The following is a 17,904-nucleotide window of genomic DNA, read 5'->3' on the forward strand; positions in this document are numbered from 1 at the left end:
ATTGCCCTTGCCACAAGGCAAACAAGCTGGGGGGGGGGGGTGTAACCCATTCTTCCACTTTCCCACCCTCAGGGCCAGCCCACCTGCTCCACAGCCAACAGCGTCAGCTCTACTGTGCTGTCCAGAGGAGCAGGGCTGCTTTCCTGAGCACTGCAGCTGCTGGGGGGAGGGTCGAGGGGTAAGTGGGGGACATCTCTCCGCTGCCCATGCTGACACATGACAGACAAGTAGTGGGGACAGCTCTCCCATGCTCACCTCTTCAGGGCTGGCTCACCCACGCTTCCACCAAAGGGGCTGGCTCTACTATGCAGCCCAGGCAAGGTGCAGGGCCCGCTTTCCTGAATATTGCAGCTGGAGAATGTACCCATTTCTTAATTGGATTACTTGTTTTATTGATGATAGTTTTTTGAGTTCTTTATATATTTTGGATATTAGTCCTCTAAAGGGTGTGTCGTTGGTAAAAATCTTTTTCCATTCTGTTGACTGCTGCCTTGTCCAAATAGTGGTGTCCTTTGGAATACAGAAGCCTTTCAGTTTCTCAAGTTCACATTTATTGTAATTGTTGATCACAGTGCTTGTGCTAATGGTGTTCTGTTCAGAAAGTCTTCTCCTATGACCACGGGTTTAAAGCTATTTCCCACTTTTTCTTCTATCAGGTTCAGTGTCCCTGGTTTTATACGGATGCCTTTGGTCCATTTGGAGTGGAGTGTTGTGTAGGGTGATAAGTGTGGAGCTGCTCACATTCTTCTGAATCTAGTCATTCAGTCTGAACAGCACTGATTGCTGAAGATGCTATCTCCTTCCCCCCTCATGTCTATTTTTGGTTTTATCCAAAATTGGGTGTCCACAGGTGTGTGGACTTATGTCTTAGGTTTAATTCAATTGCATGGATTAACATGTCTGCTTTTGTGCCAGTGCCATGCTGGTTTTATTACTATAGCTCTGTAGTATAGTTGGAGGTTGGGGATGGTGATACCTCCAGCAGTTCCTTTATTGTTCAGGATTTTTTTTATAGCCATTTTGGGTATTTTGTGTGTCCACGTGAAGCTGAAAATTGTACTTTTAAGATCTGTGAAGAACTGTGTCTCTACTTTGATGGGGATTGCATTCCATCTGTAGAATGCTCCAGGTAGGATGGCTGTTTTTACTATGTTAATCCTAAAGATTCATGAGCATAGGAGATCTTTCCATCTTCTGATGACTTCTTCAATTTCTTTGAGTTTTTGTCATACAAGTCTTTCATTGACTTGGTTAGAGCCAAGATATTTTACATTATTTGAGACTATTGTGAAAGGTGTTGATTCCCTGATTTCTTTCTCAGCTCATTTGTCATTTGTATAAAGGAGGGCTACTGATTTTTGTGAGTTAAGTTTGTATCCTGATAATTTGCTGAAAGTGTTTATTAGCTGTAGGTTTTTCCTGTAGAATTTTTTAGGGTCATTTATGTATACTATTGTATCATCTGAAAATAAATATATTTTGACTTCTTTTCCTATTTGTATCCTGTTCATCCCCTTTGGTTGTTATATTGCCTTAGCTAGGACTTCAAGTACTATATTGAATAGTTATGGAGAGAGTAAACCACCTTAGCTTGTTCCTGATTTTAGTTTCTTTCGATTGCTTTGAGTTCCTCTCCATTTAAGTTAATGTTGGCTATACGCTTGCTGTAAATTGCATTTATTATACATGCAAGGTATGTTCCTTATATCTCTAATCTTTCCAAGACTTTTATTATGAAGGGTATTAGATTTTGCCAAAGGTCTTTTCTGCATCTGATCATATGTTTTTTCTTTATGTTTATTTATATGGTAGATTATATTGACAGATTTTCATATGTTGAACCATCCTTGAATCTCTGGGATGAAGCCTACTTCATCATATTGGATGATACTTGTGTTGTGTTTTTTGATTCAGTTTGCAAATATTTTATTGAGAATTTGGGAAATTGATATCTAATTCTCTTTGTTTGTTGAGTTTTATGTGATTTTGGTATCAAGCTGTGGTCTCATAAAATGAATGGGCAATATTTCTTCTGTTCTATTTGAGGAATATTCACATAAACTTGTCTTTGAAAGTCTGTTAGAATTGTGCACTAAAACCATCTGGCCCTGAGATTTTTTTGGTTAATAGAATTTTAATGACTGTTTTTATTTCACTAGGGGATATATGTCTGTCTAAATTGTTTATCTGATCTCGATTTAATTTTGGTAAATGGTATATATCCAGAAAACTATCCATTTCTTTTATATTTTCCAGTTTGGTGGAGTGCAGGTTTTTAAAGTATGCCCTTACGATTCTCTGGATTTCCTCTGTGTCTGTTGTGTCCCCTTTTCATCTCTAATTTTGTTAATTTGGATATTCTCTTTTTACCTTTTAGTTAGTCTAGCTAAGAGCTTGTCAATCTTACTGATTTTCTCAAAGAATGAATCCTTTGTTTCATTAATTCTTTGCTTTGCTTTTGTTTGTTTATTTCTATTTTATTGATTTCATCCTTGAGTTTGGTTATTTCTTGCCTCTTAAAACTGCCTTTACTGTATTCCATAAATTTAGGTATATTGTGTATTCATTTTCATTCAGTTTTAATTTCTCTCTTGGCCCATCTTTACTTTGTTGGTGAGTTGTTCAGTTTGTAAGATTTCTGTCGTTTTGATATCAACTTTAATCTGTGGTGGTGTGGTGGGATACAGAGTCTTAATCTTGATGCTCTTGTGTCTATTGAGACTTGTTTTGTGTCTGCACATGTGGTCACTTTTGGAGAAAGTTCCTTTGGCACTAAGAAGAAGGAATGTTCTTTTGTGTTTGGGTGAAATGTTCTGTAGATGCCTGCTGGGTCCATTTGGTTTATAACGGCAGTTAGCATCAGCATTTATCTGTTTGGTTGTTGTCAGGATGACTAGTGTATTGGTGAGAATGTGGTACTGACGTCTCCCACTATCAGTGTATGAGGATCAGCAATGATCCACAGCCAAGCACTGGGCCAAACTCCAGGAGTCCAGTTAAAGAGAGGGAGGAGGGATTAGATGAGCCAGAGGGTCAAGATTGTAACAGGGGAACTCACAGAGACTGCTCACCTGAGTTTATAGGAGCTCATGGACGCTGGACTTAGGGAGCCTGCATGGGACTGACCTAGGCCCTCTGCATGTGGGTAACAGTTGTGTAGCTCAGTCGATTTGCGGGTCCCCTAGCAGTGGGATCAGGGCCTGTCCCAGGCAAGAGTTGGTTTTTTTGGAACCTCTTCCCCATGCTGGGATGTTTTGCCCAGCCTTGATGTAGGAGGAGGAGCTTGGTTGATCTTGCCTCAACTTGATATGCCATGCTTTGTTGACTCCCATGGGAGGCCTGCCCTCTTTATGAATGGAGGATGAGTGGATGCAGGTAGGAGGAGGAGTAGGTAGGAGGCGGGGGGGGGGGGGGGGAGAAGGAGAAAAGAGAGGGGAACTTATAGTTAGTATATAAAATAAATGAAAAAAATTAATAATAAAAAAGAACTTTAAGAAAGACATTTAAGATTGAATGGCAACACTGAAAGAAATACTAACAAATATTTTCAGGGTGTTTCTACACAAACTAATGTTTGATAACCAGACCCTCCCCAAAGTTCCATGTCTGCTGGGAAATGACCACCCATAGAGCCAGCATATACCTGGAGTAATTATCCCCCGTCTGCTTTCTCTGAGGTCATAAAAATAAGATTATTCCACCAAAGGCAAATGATACTTAGAAACAATTAGGAAAAGTTAATGAACGGAATAATTAAAAAGATATTGAATAACAATATGTTAAGTACATTCTGTGCTTGGGATGAAGGTAATTCCATAGGAGTAATTCTGACTGGTGCTGGTGTGACTCTTCATTCTCCTGGACTCTCATCTGATATGTTTTGGTTTGAAGTCTCTTTTATCAGACATCAAAATGGCTACATAAACTTGTTTCGTAGGTCCATTTGCATGGAATACTGTTTTCCATCCTTTTCCTCTGAGGTGTCCTTTGTCCTGGGTGTTAAGGCGTGTTTCTTGAACTCTTTCACATCTGTCTGTTGGTCTATATCTTTTTACTGAGGAACTGAGCCCATTGATGTTGAGAGATATCAAGGAGCCTTGTTTGTTGATTCTGTTATTTTGGTGTGTGTATTTGTGTGTGTTTCCTCTCTTTTGATTTGCTGGTTTGAGAAAGTTTATTCCTTGTGTTTTCTTGGGTGTGGTTAACTTCTTTAAAGATTATTTACTTATGTATTTTAAGTATATGAATGTCCTATTTTGCTTGCATTCCTGCACGACAGAAGAGGGCATCAGCTCTCATTAGAGATGGTTGTGAACCACCATGTGGCTGCTGGGAGTTGAACTCAGGATCTCTGGAAAAGTAGTTAGTCCTCTTAACTGCTGAACCATCTGTCTAGTCCCCATGGTTAACCTCTTTAGGTTAGAATTTTCCTTCAAGTATCTACCATTGGGCTGGATTTGTAAATAGAGACTCCTTAAATTTGGTTTTATCATGGAATATCTTATTTTCTCAACCTGTTGTGACTGAAACTTTTGTTGGGTGTAGTGGTCTGTGTTAACATCTGTGGTTTCTTAGAGTCTGTAGAAAGCCTGTCTAGGCCCTTCTGGCTTTTAGAGAAGTCAGGAATTATGCTAATAGATTTGCCTTTATATGTTACTTGGTCTTTTTCCCTTGCAGCCTTTCATATTCTTTCTTAATTCTGTACTATTAATGTTTTGATTATCATATGCTGAGGAGAGTTTCTATTCTGATCCAGTCTATTTGATGTTCTGTACCCTAATATATGCCTCTTGTACCCTCATAGGCATCTCCTTTTTTAGGTTAGAGAAACTTCCTTCTATCGTTTTTTTGAAAATATTCTCTCTGCCTTTGACCTGGGATTCTTCTCCTTTCTCTATTCCTGTTACTCTTAGATTTAGTCTTTTCAGAGTTCCCAGAGTTCCTGAATTTTGGGGGGCTGGGAGCTTTGTAGCTTTGTAGAGTTAACTTTTTTTTTTTTTTTTTTTTGGTCGATGTATCCATTTCTTCTATACTGTCCTCAATGCCTGATATTCTCTCTTCCATCTCTTGGTGAGACTTGCCTCTGAGCTTCCTGTCTGAGTTCCTACATTTCAGCTTCAGATTTCCCTCAGTCTGGACTCTCTTTGTTGATTCTATTTCCACTTTCAGGTCTTGAACTGTTTTTTCATTCCTTCCCCTGTGCTCCCAGGATCCTAAAGAGGGGATTTAGTCATTCCATCTCTAAGGACCTCTCTAGAGACTGTTTGAAGGCCTTGTCTTGTCTTTCAGGATCCTAAAGAGGGGATTTAGTCACTCCATCTCTAAGGACCTCTCTAGAGACTGTTTGAAGGTCTTGTCTTGTCTTTCAGGATCCTAAAGAGGGGATTTAGTCATTCCCTCTCTAAGGACCTCTCTAGAGACTGTTTGAAGGTCTTGTCTTTCAGTTGCATTTCTCAGGGCCTGCTGTAGTTGGGCTGCTGGCTCTGGTGGAGACATATGGTCCTGGCTGTTATTGATTGTATTTTATGCTGGTGTCTAGACATCTGGGTAGGGAAGATTGTAATTCTAGGTACTGATTTATGGTCTTGTCTTTATTAGGTGGGTGTTTTGTTGCTTGGTTTCTGTTGTCCTTTCTGGTTGTTAGTGGGGTGAGGTGGCTGTGTGTTGCATGGTAGGGAATTCCTCTGGGATCCTGTTAGGTGTGGCCACTGGGAGTTCTGGTAAAATGTGTTTCTGGGTATTGGGAGCTGACACTTGGGAATGGGATTGGGCAAGAGAGGGGGATAACGGTGGTGGGGTACACAGGAGGGAGTAATGCAGGGTTTCCCATCAGAATCTGCTTATTCCCCCCACCCCTGGGAATGAGGGCAGAGAGTGAGGGAAGTCAGACAGGTGATCTGCCACAGAGCTGAGGATAAGCCTGGGGTAGGAGAGGAGGGAGAGCTAACTCCATAGTTAGGCTGGGCAGTGGAGGTGCACACATTAATGCCAGCACTTGGGAGGCAGAGGCAGGCAAAACTCCGAGTTTGAGGCCAGCCTGGTCTACAGAGCGAGTTCCAGGATGGCCAAGGCTAAACAGAGAAATAGCGTCTCAAAAACTCAAACTACCAAAAGAAAAAAAACCAAATAAACAATGACAGCAACAACAAAAACAAACAAACAAAATCAAAACCTTAGTTAGGCTAATTGCTTCCCTGTCTGGAGTGGCCTGCGGGATCCCAGGGAAGCCTGATGGGATACAGTGATGAATGGGGGGGGGGGAGTTTGGAGGGGAAGATCTATGTGACCCACTGCAGGAGGGAAAGTGTCAGGGGTTCTACTGCAAAGTGGGATGAGACTAAGGATTGGATTTGGGGGAGAGGAGAAAGGTGAAATCCGCAATTAGCCCAACAGCTTCTCTGGCCAAGTGTCAGTAGGCAATTCTTGATGAATGTATGAGTGAATGAAGGGGTAAGCAAAGGATTCACGGTGTTGAAACAATTTTTCCTTGAGTGGAGAACTTACTAGAATTCAGACTCACAAATATACATACCTGCAGGCCAGGCGTCCTGTGCTGGTGACACAGACTAATACAAGACAGGCATTGTGAGGTCTATTAGGAGCTAGGAAAAGCATGTCTTTGATGAAGTCAAGTTCACATTCTTTACGGGACATTGTTTTAGACCAGCTGAATGCGGTGGAGTCAGCCTGTGAGCTGAAGGTTGGTCTTCTGAACTCAACATTTTTGTGGGTTTCCTCTGATTTGACACAGCCTTGATGGGTGCCTCTCTCAGTTCCTCCTCTCCATCTAACCCTAGTCCTGGGAAAAGACCTAATAAATCCATCCATTCGCTGCAGACACACCACTGAGATCAATACCATGAGATACTTAAACGTTTTACGGGGTTCTTCTTATTGCGAAGACAGAATGTTCTGATGGTGGGATTCAGGCCTCAGTGATGAGGCCAGGCAGAGGCTTGGCTGTGTTCCAGGATCCACGCTGCATGTATCTACCTGCCCACACTTGGGAGCTGGGGCACAAAGCTATACAATAAAGCCTTTCTCCCCCAACGGCTGGTGCTTTGATGGCCAGAAGTAGCTCTCCTGGGAATCCATGTCCCTGGGATATCTCAGCCAAGACAGCTTCCACTTGCTGCTAGAGCCCTCACTGTTAAATAATAACATATGTGTGTTCATTTGTATGTGCATGTGTGAGTGTACGCACGTAGGTCAGAGACTGAACTGTACCCAAGGCTCATAAATTTGGCTAAATTGGCTGGCTGTCAAACTGCAGGGATCCTCCCTTCTCTGCTTCTCTCCCTTCAATAAGAAAACCTAAACCCTGGACTCAAGAGGGGAGTTGGAAGCCTGAGCCCAGGAGCATCCTTAGACCCAGATGATGAGGGTCTGTGCTAAGCTGAAGTCCGGGAATCCCTTCTACTTCTTCTGAGTACTTCCTTTAAGATGGCTCCCCTCTGCTATCTGGACCTGGCTGTGCCATCCTAAGTCCAAGTGGGATGTACTGTAAGTCCCAAGTCCTGGTATCTGGCCTCCATCTTTGGAGGCCCCATCCCTATGCCTGCCAAGCCTTGACCTCTCCCTGGAGGAGGGTCAAGACAGCCTGCCAAAATCTTGACCTTCTCCCCAGTCTATTTAAATTACTTCCCCGGAAAGTTCTCATGTGGTCCCCACCCCCACCCCCATGGTGGTCGCGGTTGTGGCTTCCTGGTTCCCTCTTGGGGTCACCTGAGAGTGCAGGAATCCCATTAAACCTGGATTTTTTTTTTAATTGGCTTGTTGTGATTTGGCTTGATTGAGATTTTTGCGTCGGCAGAGAGCTCGTGTTAGGACAATTCCAAACATGTATGTGGCCTTGGGCTCTGTGGAGTCTCCCCCTCTTATTTCCTCTCTTGGGTGCTTGTGCCCCAGGATTGGCAGATCAACCAGACACTCAGGGCCAAAGTTACAGGCTTGTTCCAGAGCCTTCCAGCAAACTCCAGCTCCAGCAGGTGTTCTCGAGGACCCCTTGTCCCTTCTGATGGGGGATGCTTCTCTTGTGGAACGGTGAGATTGGTTTACTGTGTCAGTAACCCCAAGCAGTGCTGATATTTCACAGCTTATGTAAGCTTGCTTGGACCCACACACCTGAGGGTTTCTCTGCTGAATTCCTCAAGACCAAGTGTCATAGAGCCCTAGGGTCTTGGGTGCTCCCCAGTTGGCAATGCCTCCTGTGGAGGAGATGGGGAAGCTCCTCTGCCCTTCCTTCTGGAAACCTGCTCTTCTTTTGTCTCTTGCTGGGGAGGTTTGCTTCAATCTGGTAGGCGAGGTCCCTCCAGGTCCTTCCCCAGCATGAGAAACAAAGATCCTCACATCATAATAAAAGCACTGATCACTCTATATATTGATGTTGGAACACCTGATTTTGCAAAGTCACAAGATCAAGTGTCAGTCCAGAAGGTGAGCTCCATGGTTGAGCACAGAGAACAATTGTTTGTTTGACAGTTTGTTTACTGTATTTTATGTATCTGTGCTCCCGCTTGACTGTGCACTACATGAGCGGCGCTGCTCCAGGAGCCAGAAAAGGGCATCAGTTTCCCTAGAACTGGAGTTACAGGTGGATGCGAGCAGCGCAGTGTGGGTACTGGGAACCAAATCCAGGTCAGCCGATAGAGCAGCAAGTGCTGATCATTGCTGAGCCACAGCTCTAGCTCTGGAAACAACTTTTTAACCGTGAACAGCATGGCCCCTCTTCTTTACTCAAGGGCACAATCTCGCATACTGTACAGATGTTTATCTTCCTCTTTGTATCTCTACGTTTGTGTCCTGTTTATTTATTATGTCTTGTTTGTTTGTTTGTTTGTTGAGACAGAATATTTATACGTAGCCCTGGCTGTCCTGGGATTCATCTACTCAACTCACAGAAAGCTACCATCTTCTGCCTTCCAAGTGCTGGAATTAAAGGCATGGATTTTTTTAAAAATGGTGTTAATAGGTTGTGGTTTCCAGGAGAGAGAAATGTTTTATTTCACCCTATAAAATGTTAAGTGGGCTACAGAGCAAGCAGCTGGGCCACCTCCCCAAGCTCAGGCACTCTCCAGGACAGCCCAAAGTTCTCCTTAAACGCACACACCTTGGGATCAACTTGAACGTCACTTAACTCTTCGCTGTTTATGGTCTCTGCCAACAGGGACTGTGTGGGCCTCATCCTCTCTGAAGAGAAGAGTGGCCCGCTGGGTGCTGAATGTCTTTGTTACAGGACTCCATGTGGTGGGCAGTTTGCCCATGTGGTTTGCAGTTTTGTTCCTTTAAATTTCATGGTTCTTGCTTACCATGGAGAAGCCTCATACAATGTTGTTGTTTCCTTTCATGAGAGGCCAGCCTGGCCCTGGCTTTCAGTACCACCCAGAACCACTCTGTACCAAGCCATGATCTGGGATGTGGGCTCCGGATTTGAATCATGACTCAGCTATTTCACTGTGTGTGAAGCTTACGTAAGCTTCCCCTCCTTGGGTTTGATGTGTAGTATCTTCCTCACAGGCTGTTACATTTTCAGAGGCTAAGAGATGAGGTCTGAGAAAGTCGACACCCTGCCTTACTCACTAAAGGCACCACTCTGCCAATAATGCTCTTTCCCTGGGGTTAGCTGCACACCTGGCTCCGTTGAGAGATGACTGTTTGTTCTCCTCATCCTGGTAAGACAGCACCAGTTCTGGGTGTGAAGATGAGGCACAGCTGTCTCTCCATCCTCAGCCTGGAGAAAGGCAGCATCACGTGGTCAGGGTGGGGAAGTCAGCTCCTCACCCTACCCCTGGGGTGGGGGGAAGTCTAGGGAAGTGAGATTCTAGTTAAGAACAAGAGTCCAGCCACTGGGACAAGGGGCTGGCAAATGGAGCTGGGTGGCCCCAAGACCTCTTATGTAGGAGGGCAGTGCCAGAAGGCTGGTGAGATGCCATTTCCAAGGAGATGCCCGCGTGTCCAGGAGAGTGATGCTTAAGCCATCAAGAGGATAGACAGGGTGAGCAGGCCAGCCCGCCACTGCACGGGAAGCCAGAGGAAGGAGTGATTAAAGCTGGGGGAGGAGGCTGGGGTGCTGGGTGTGGCAGGAAGTTGAAGCACCTAGGAGGATTGGAGAGGATGGGAAGGAATTTCCTGGGGGTGGAGGGTGGGGTGGGTGGAGGACTGGGAGGAAAATGGAGGAATGGAACAGAATGGTATGTTTGAGAGATTGTGGGTTTCTGTGACCCTTAGGGTTTTATCTGCACTGTCAGGAGTGGAGGGGCTGCACTCAAGAGGCAGTTTTGGGGTCCTTCCTTCTGTAGCACATAGGTGTGTGAGTAGCCTGGGCCCAGTTTTCTTTATAGAGAGTGGATTTCCATCAGTGATCTGAAGCAGGCACCGTAGATACCAGCACCCCATTCTTCTCTTTACTTTGTGGGAAGGCTGATTTTGGACATTAAAGGAAGTAAGAAAATCACCCAGCCGTTACAAGCCTCAGCACCCCCATTTATCAGACAAGGACCAAAATGGTTCGCACTCAGAGGGTGGGATAATAGTCATGAGGTAACACATATGAGCATTGCCAGACTCAAAATAGAGTTACTTACATCACTCTAGAGAAATAGATAAAGGCTGCAGATTAGGAAGCGAGGTTCATGAATATTTGCCTGAAAACAAGAACCATAACCCATCTTGAGGAGGACTCTGTTGGGACATCAGCCCAGCAAGGACCTAGTCTCATCTGAGCTGTGCTTCTTGTAAAATACTGAAGGAAAGAGATAATTCCATCTGACTTGCCTTCTCCCTTTTATCCTGTCTATGGTGGCTTGAATGAGAAGCTCCCCATAGGTTCATATATTTGAATATTTGATTTCTGGTGGGTGGAACTGTGTGGCCTTCTTAGAGGAGATGTGTCACAGGAGCGTGGGCTTTGAGGTTTTAAAGTCCACAGCATTCCCAGTTAGCTCTCTCTCTCCTTTGTGATTGTGGATCAGATGTAAGTTCTCCATTACTGCTTCTTCTTGCTGCCATGCTCCCCACCATGATGGTCATGGACTCTAATCTTCTGGAACTATGAGCCCCCAGATTAAATGCGCTCTTTTACCAGTTGGCTTTGTCACAGTGTGCTGTCATGGCAACAGAAGAGTAAGTAAGATACTGTGCAAATTTAATACCCTGTGAGGGAGATACTGCACACTAAATCTGTGGAAGGTAAGTAACTGCTTAAGGTCATAGATGCATAAAAATGCTGAGTCAGGATTCAAATATGAGTCCATAACCCAGACAACCACATTCAGTACGTAGTAGAGGAACTGGGCTGAAGAGAAAGCCATGGCCAGGGCACCCTGTCTTGGGAAGAAACAGTAACATCACACCAGGTGGTGTCAGCCTGAAAGAGACCAGCCCAGTGCCAGGCAGGTGTCTCTGTAGAAGTACTCTTCCTGCTAGGTTACAGTCCTGACAGTCCCCTGCCTTCTGATCTTGTTATCAGGCTGACTGCATGTGACTGTCCCTGCAGCCACAGACTTAGTTTTCCTAGGGCTGAAAGAGGTAACTCCATTTCGCACATCTTGGGACTCCTCAGCTTTATTATTTAAAGGGATCAATCCCCTTAGATACTTAGAAAGCACATGCATAGTATGCGTAAGGTTCCACCCCCAGCACAGCCAGGCATAAACAGAAAGGGTGCAAAGAGGAGCGGGGAGGAGGGAGGGACAGGTGAGTATCCATGATTCTACCCTAACCTCAGCCTCATGCAGGAGGCCCACAGGCCCATGGATGTTCCCTGTTAAATCCACTTTGAGTGTCCCTGTTTGTTATTTGTTTTCCAGGCTGACTATTAGAAAAGGCTTAGCACAGAGATTGCTATATAACATGTGGTCGCATTTCCGTAAGTACCCAATGTTCGTTCATTCACACATGCTGGCTTTTACCATGTTTTACCATGTTACCCGTGTCTACAGGGGCAGGTACCAGAGACACAGGGATGACCAAGGCCCCGTCTCTGCTCATAAGAAGTCAGTGCTAGTGCGTGGGAAACAGATGGGTAAAAAAGTGATTTCTGCACCCTGGAATACATTTGTCCCCAGCAGGCTATACTCTACACCGTGGTTGCCTTTGCAGTAGCCTAAGAGTGAAAAGAAATTCCTTGTCCCTGGGAACCATGTCAGGATCAGCTGCAGACTCAAGTCAGGGCCTGTAGCCTTCATCCTGAAGGCCGCAAAGGGCCACGGAAAACCCTCAGGTGGTGGAGGCACCAGGCTGTGTCCTTTGGGAAGCTGACTCTGGCACCAATGAAAGAAGGAAGTGGGGGCTCCACCTGAGAGATAAAGAGGCTCTGTCAAGAACGTTAGGGTCCTGATGAGCTGGATAACCATGGTCTACCAAAGCACTTCATTAACAGGGCTGGGCTGACAGAAGACCATGGCTGGAATTCGGATGGTAGGAATCTCTGAAGGGGAAAGGATCTATTTCTTGAAAAGTTGCAGCTAGTCTCAAGACAGGCTGTTGTAATTATTGTTTTAAAATGCTCCATCACACTGGGCATGTGGGAGGCATCAGCAAGTGGATCTCTATAAGTCAGAAATCAGTCTGATCTGCATAGCAAGTTCCCGGCCACCCAAGACTACATTAAGAGAAAGGACTCCTTGGCCGAGGCTACCTAGAACACACTGGTCTGATTTGGGTTCTCTTGAGCCAAATGTGTTATTTAAACACCCAGAGCTTTGGGATTGTACCTGTCAGTCAACTGTCAGCATGGATGGGGGAAGGGGAGGCACCACCCCTTCTTGAGTAGCCACTGCCAGTTAATGGCTCCTGGGAGAGGAAGTCATTTTCTTCCATGGTGTAGCCACTGGCTAATTAATTGCCCATGCTCCAGGAAATGACCTACTATCCATGCACATGGAAGCAACCCTAATTAAATCCTGGGCTCCCACTGAGGAGTTAGGCTCAGAGGACATGTCGGGAAGAAGACAGGGTTTAGTGGGACTGGGAACAATAAGAGGGCAATAGGGGTGAACAAGATCAAAACCCATTCTATACCTGTATAAAACGTCAATAAATAGATAAAAATACCTGTGCTATATTTTGGAGAGAGGTATGGTATCATGTCACCGTCGCTCCCCCCTAGAGAGTGTCTGGAGGAGAGTAATGGGGTTACTCCATCCATTCAAGGACAGACGCCAAGGTTCCTGCTTTGCTTGTGCCAAGTTGTGCCGAATAGAACTGAAAGTGAACGTTACTTGCAGGCTTGCTAGTTGGACATTTGACATCCATTGCAACTACATCTTGTCTTGCCTTGTCAATCACATTGCATGTTTTCTTCTGTGCTGTGGTAGCAGGGACTCCTCTAAGGCCAGTATCCTTTCTTTGGGGCAGTCAGATGCCGTTTGAACAGAACATTCACCGCCTGTGGTAAAGAAGTGTTTTTTAGGAGGTTTGTCACTGAAAACACACTCTTTCCTTACCGCTTGCCCTTCAGTAACTAAGTTCTGGTCTACAGAGGTCTTGGTATGTCAACTGTATCTGCTATGGCAATTCTAGTCTGTGCTCATAGAGCCCATTTAACCAGGCTGGCCTCAAAATATCTGTGTAGCCAAAGCTGGCCTTACACCCTGGATCCTCCTGCCTCTTGGATGCTGGAATTGCAGGCATGCCCACCCCGCTTCTACAGACCCGACTTTGAATCAGAGACAGCATCCCGGCAAGTCATGGTGAGCAGAACGCTGAGTCAGAGGGTAGCTCTTCTCTTTTTGATATGTATCATTTGTATTTCTTGTTTCTGTTGTTTGAAAGAATTTATTTATCCCAATGGGATTTGTTTGGAGAAGGTTTTTGGTAGGCTCAGAGTAGCCTGATTTCCTGGATTGTAAAGAAGAATTTGTTTGGCTGTGACATTTCCATGTTCCAAAGTCTTCCAACTCTTGTCAGAGGTGGTGTTCATGGGCTATCTTGTGGGTTCTCAAGAGTGGTTGGAACTGTCCCAACGCCACGGAAGGTTCTGAAGTAGATCTGAGTGAAAGGAAAATGTGCCATGGGCATGGTCCTGTGTATGTGTGTGTGTGTGTGTGGGGGGGGGTGGCCATCAGTAGTTTCAAGCTGGGAGGCATCTTGCTGTGAAACAGGATAAGCAGTGTGCATTTTTATCAGGAGAGATAATATATTTATATATGAGACCTGTGCCGCGGAATCTCTATGATGCATGTTCCATGTACAGAAGGCATGGTAGGTAGGGCTTCCTGGGAAGAAAAGGAGAGAAACACAAGGAAAGTGATAGCTAGGGTGGTACTGGTCCAGTCTTTCGGTGCTCTGAGGTCGAGGACTTCGTGAGCTGTGCCAGTGAGCTAGAGGCTGTGGTGCTAAGGTCGGAGCCAGGCACCTTGCAGACATTGTCCTATTAAATCTGCCAAAAAGTCCCTCGGTCTTGTTTCACAGAGTCTTGGAATAATCAAATGGTTCCTCAATGCTATGAAGTTGGCAAGCAGTGGGGCTTGGGTTCAAACCAAAGTCTGTCCAGCTTCAGAGCCCTGGAGGCTGTTCAGTTCACACCAAGGCAGCTAGCTGGCTCAGGAACATCTCTGGGTGACGCTCAGACTGGCTCTCCTCCAAGGTTGGACAAGGTCTCTTTCAACACTGAGATTCTAGGTCACAGCTCAAAGCATATGGGGAAGCATTCTGGTCTCCTTTTTATTCAAAGATCTGCTTCTGAAGTTTATCTCCGTGGTCTGGAGGTTACCTCCCCCTCTGACATGGTCATTCATCTTGAGGAAAGATGATTGATTTAGGAGCAGAAAGGTCTAAACACTGGGTTGACCAGGGTAGCCAAGCCCCTCAGTTTTGCTGGTGGGGTCTGAGAGTATTTGGGGGAGAGGAGTGAGCTGATGGGAGGTGATGGGTCAGTGGTGGGTTTTATGGTGCGGTTGGGAGCTTTATTATGCTTTGACCTGAGTGTTTCCTGTAGCCTCATAAAACAAACTAGAAGGCATTACATCATCCCCTATGCCTTCCCAACAGAGACTAAACCTTTTTCCGTGCTTGGAATATTTCCTGATGGTCCACGATGACCAGCCCACTTTTCCAGTTTACAAAACTCTGTGATACGTGTGGAGAAAGGGGGAAGTAGGGAGAATCCATCAGCTCAGGTTGTTTCCCTGCTGCTACCGGGGAAGACAAATGACTCACATCAGAGCAGAGTACCAAAACCTCTCAGAAACAGGCCCGTTTCGCTTGGGCAGTAAATGAATAAGCCAGTTATGCATCTTTTGAGTGGCTGGCAAGTTTGTTGTCATGACAATTCTCCCACTGAGGGAGGTCTGCTTGCACAAGTTGTCAGCCTCTGTCCCAACCCCAAGCTACCTGAGGAGGAGGAGCCAGTCCAGTCCATTCCTTATTTATAACTCGCTCTGAGTGAGGGGGAGGGATCACAGGTTGACTCCCTAGCAGGCTGCCTGCTGGAGTCACATCCCCAAATGTCTCAGCCGCAGCCGGCTGGCTGCATCCTTCTCACGCTCCTGGGTCTGCTTGGGCTGGTTGGTGCCGTCACCAGGACATACTACATCGGGGTTGTGGAAGAGTACTGGAACTATGTGCCTCAAGGGAAGGATGTCATTACTGGGAAGAGCTTCTCAGAAGACAAGTGAGTGAAAGTGGGGTCCCTCACAGTCTCTCGGTTTGACCTATTTTCAGCTCTGTGCCAGGGAGGTTGTGATTGTTAGGTGACTATGTTGGAGGTAAACTGACTGAGGTGGAAAGGCAGGTTTTGTTTCTGCCTAAGAATCCCTAACCGAGGTGGATCTGTAACTTGTGAGAGAAATTCTCCTCTGTGTGTGTCCACTGAGCCATCTGCTACCCTTGACTGTGAGGAGACATCCACAACAAGGTGTTTTGAATAGTAGGTTTTCTTTGGCAATTTCTAGACTCTAGAAGATCTTTGGACTTTGTTAAAAAGAAAAACAAAGGCAAACTTTTGAAAAATTGAAAATTTCCAAGAATGAAATGTCAAAGCCATTTTCTTAGTTCTGTTTGCGGAATGTGGCGTGTTAGCCATGCTGGACGTGGTCTTGCTTTTCTTTCGTGGTGTAAGATGTGAAGTGGAGGTGGTTATAATAGAACTGGTTATATCTGAAGAGTCTCCTTGAGTCTACTTAGAAATGGGTCTTCCTCTGCTGAGGAGCTTGTTCAGCCTTGACCCCTTCATCCCACAGGGCTCATGACACAGTTGGGAATGATGGTGCTGGAGTGTCTCTGGCTTTTGATTGGATATAGAGTACCCTCCACTCCAGGGCCCAGCATCTCAGCACCTCAGGTCTCTTTCTTCCTTCATGGTCTGCCTCTGAAGCCACCTCTGGTTCAGGAAGCTGAAGTAGTGTGTTTTCAGCTTCATGGTTCTCAGAGCATTTTGGATCTGGCAACTGTTGGGTACCTGAATTCCTTTCTTGATTGATAGAGTCCCCTGTATTCAACACCCGCATTCCATTTCCCAAACATGAGTCTATTTGCTCAAACTTGGGAATGGTGTGGGGTCTGCCAGCAAATCTTCTAGAGCTAGCTCTACACCTAGAGGAAAGACCTAAGATCCTGTTTGTGTTGCTAGTCAACTTCTTGTAACAACACAATCACGACAGTCATGTCTGTTATTTAAAAATAAATAATGAGGATCCTGCCAACTTGGTGATCAAAGATTGTTCATTGAGCTTTGTATTGAATAGTTTTTTTTAATTAAATGGGGTTATTTCCAAAGAAAGGACTTGATACATTCCAGTCGCCAACTTCTGCCCCTCACGGAGGCAGTCTTTAACACATGAATCAGGCATTAAAAAGTACCCAAACTGCCAGAGCCATCATTGAAATCAGAGCTTTCCTGCCAGAGAAAGGGGTCACTGGAAAATGGCCAGTGTGAATATCCATAGGACATTAGAATGTTCAGAATATGTACATGGAACGGTACATGGCCAACAAAGCTGTGATTCTTCTTATTATTTTTTACTCAAGACTTGTATTATGGGCTCTTAACCCGCTTGTGCCTACAGATGTTATTATTCCCATTTTTCCAGCCAGGATGGAGGCTCTGAGGCTGAACACTTGTAGTTTACCAGGCAAATGGCCTCATCAAACACATGGTCTGGGCCCCAGGGCCCATGTGTCCTCCTTCCGTGTCACCGACTTCTTGGAAAAGTTGACCATTTCCTACTGAGCTGAATCTACCCTTGAAAGAAGGAAGTAATCTCAGTGTGTGAACTTTCTAGGAAAGTCTTAATTCTTACCAAGGGTGCATTTAATCTCATCTCCTTTCTTCTCAGAGAGAAGTTAAAAATGGTCCTAAATGGTCAGTAGCCACACTGACTTTTGAATTTGTTTAAAAACCTCCAAATAACTTAAATACTCAAGACTCAAATGCTATTTAGACAAAGCCAGGAACGTGAAGAAGAGGGGGTCTTTCTCTGGATCCCCTCAACTAGAAGAAGGGGCTTTGAGTGAAGGGCAGCAGCATGGAGGAGAATTCTGAGGAGGAAAAGGAACTAGATTCATTGGAGCCATTTCTGTGGACCAGGTCTGAGGGAGGCACCCTTACACCAGTTTTGGCTCCTTGTAACTGGGTGCCTGGCTTTGGAAGTTGCTGGCACAAGATTATGTCACATTGATGATAGCTGGATTACGAGTACCTCCTTTTTCAGGGGACATTTTTGTCTAGATCTGTGGCTATCTTTTGAAAGAAGGCAGTTTAGCCCAGGTGCTTACTGGACAGTTGCAGGCTGTGGCAGGTGACTCAGGGCGAGTTGACAGATTTGATTGTGGCCTCCAGTACATACCCAGCTGCATGTGAAGAAGCCATGATGGAGGGACATAGATGAGCCCCATGCACACTCTGGAGTCACTCAAGCTCCATGAAGAGAAGAGAAGGTCCCGATACACTGAGTGGCCTTTCTT

The 17,904-nt window shown here is 45.3% G+C and overlaps 1 protein-coding gene across 1 annotated transcript in view; it reads left to right on the forward strand.

Annotated features, from left to right (window-relative positions):
- The first annotated feature begins 15,446 nt into the window (after positions 1–15,446).
- Hephl1 (hephaestin like 1) overlaps positions 15,447–17,904 on the forward strand; it is a 55,531-nt gene continuing 53,073 nt past the window's right edge. The window contains exon 1 of the mRNA XM_050120611.1: positions 15,447–15,613. Within this exon, the coding sequence (XP_049976568.1) occupies positions 15,447–15,613 (167 nt within the window). The remainder of the gene's footprint in view (positions 15,614–17,904) is intronic.

Source organism: Alexandromys fortis, unplaced genomic scaffold (assembly GCF_014885135.2).
Source record: "Alexandromys fortis isolate MF-2015 unplaced genomic scaffold, M_Fortis_MF-2015_v1.1 scaffold_171, whole genome shotgun sequence".
Taxonomy (NCBI): domain Eukaryota; kingdom Metazoa; phylum Chordata; class Mammalia; order Rodentia; family Cricetidae; genus Alexandromys; species Alexandromys fortis.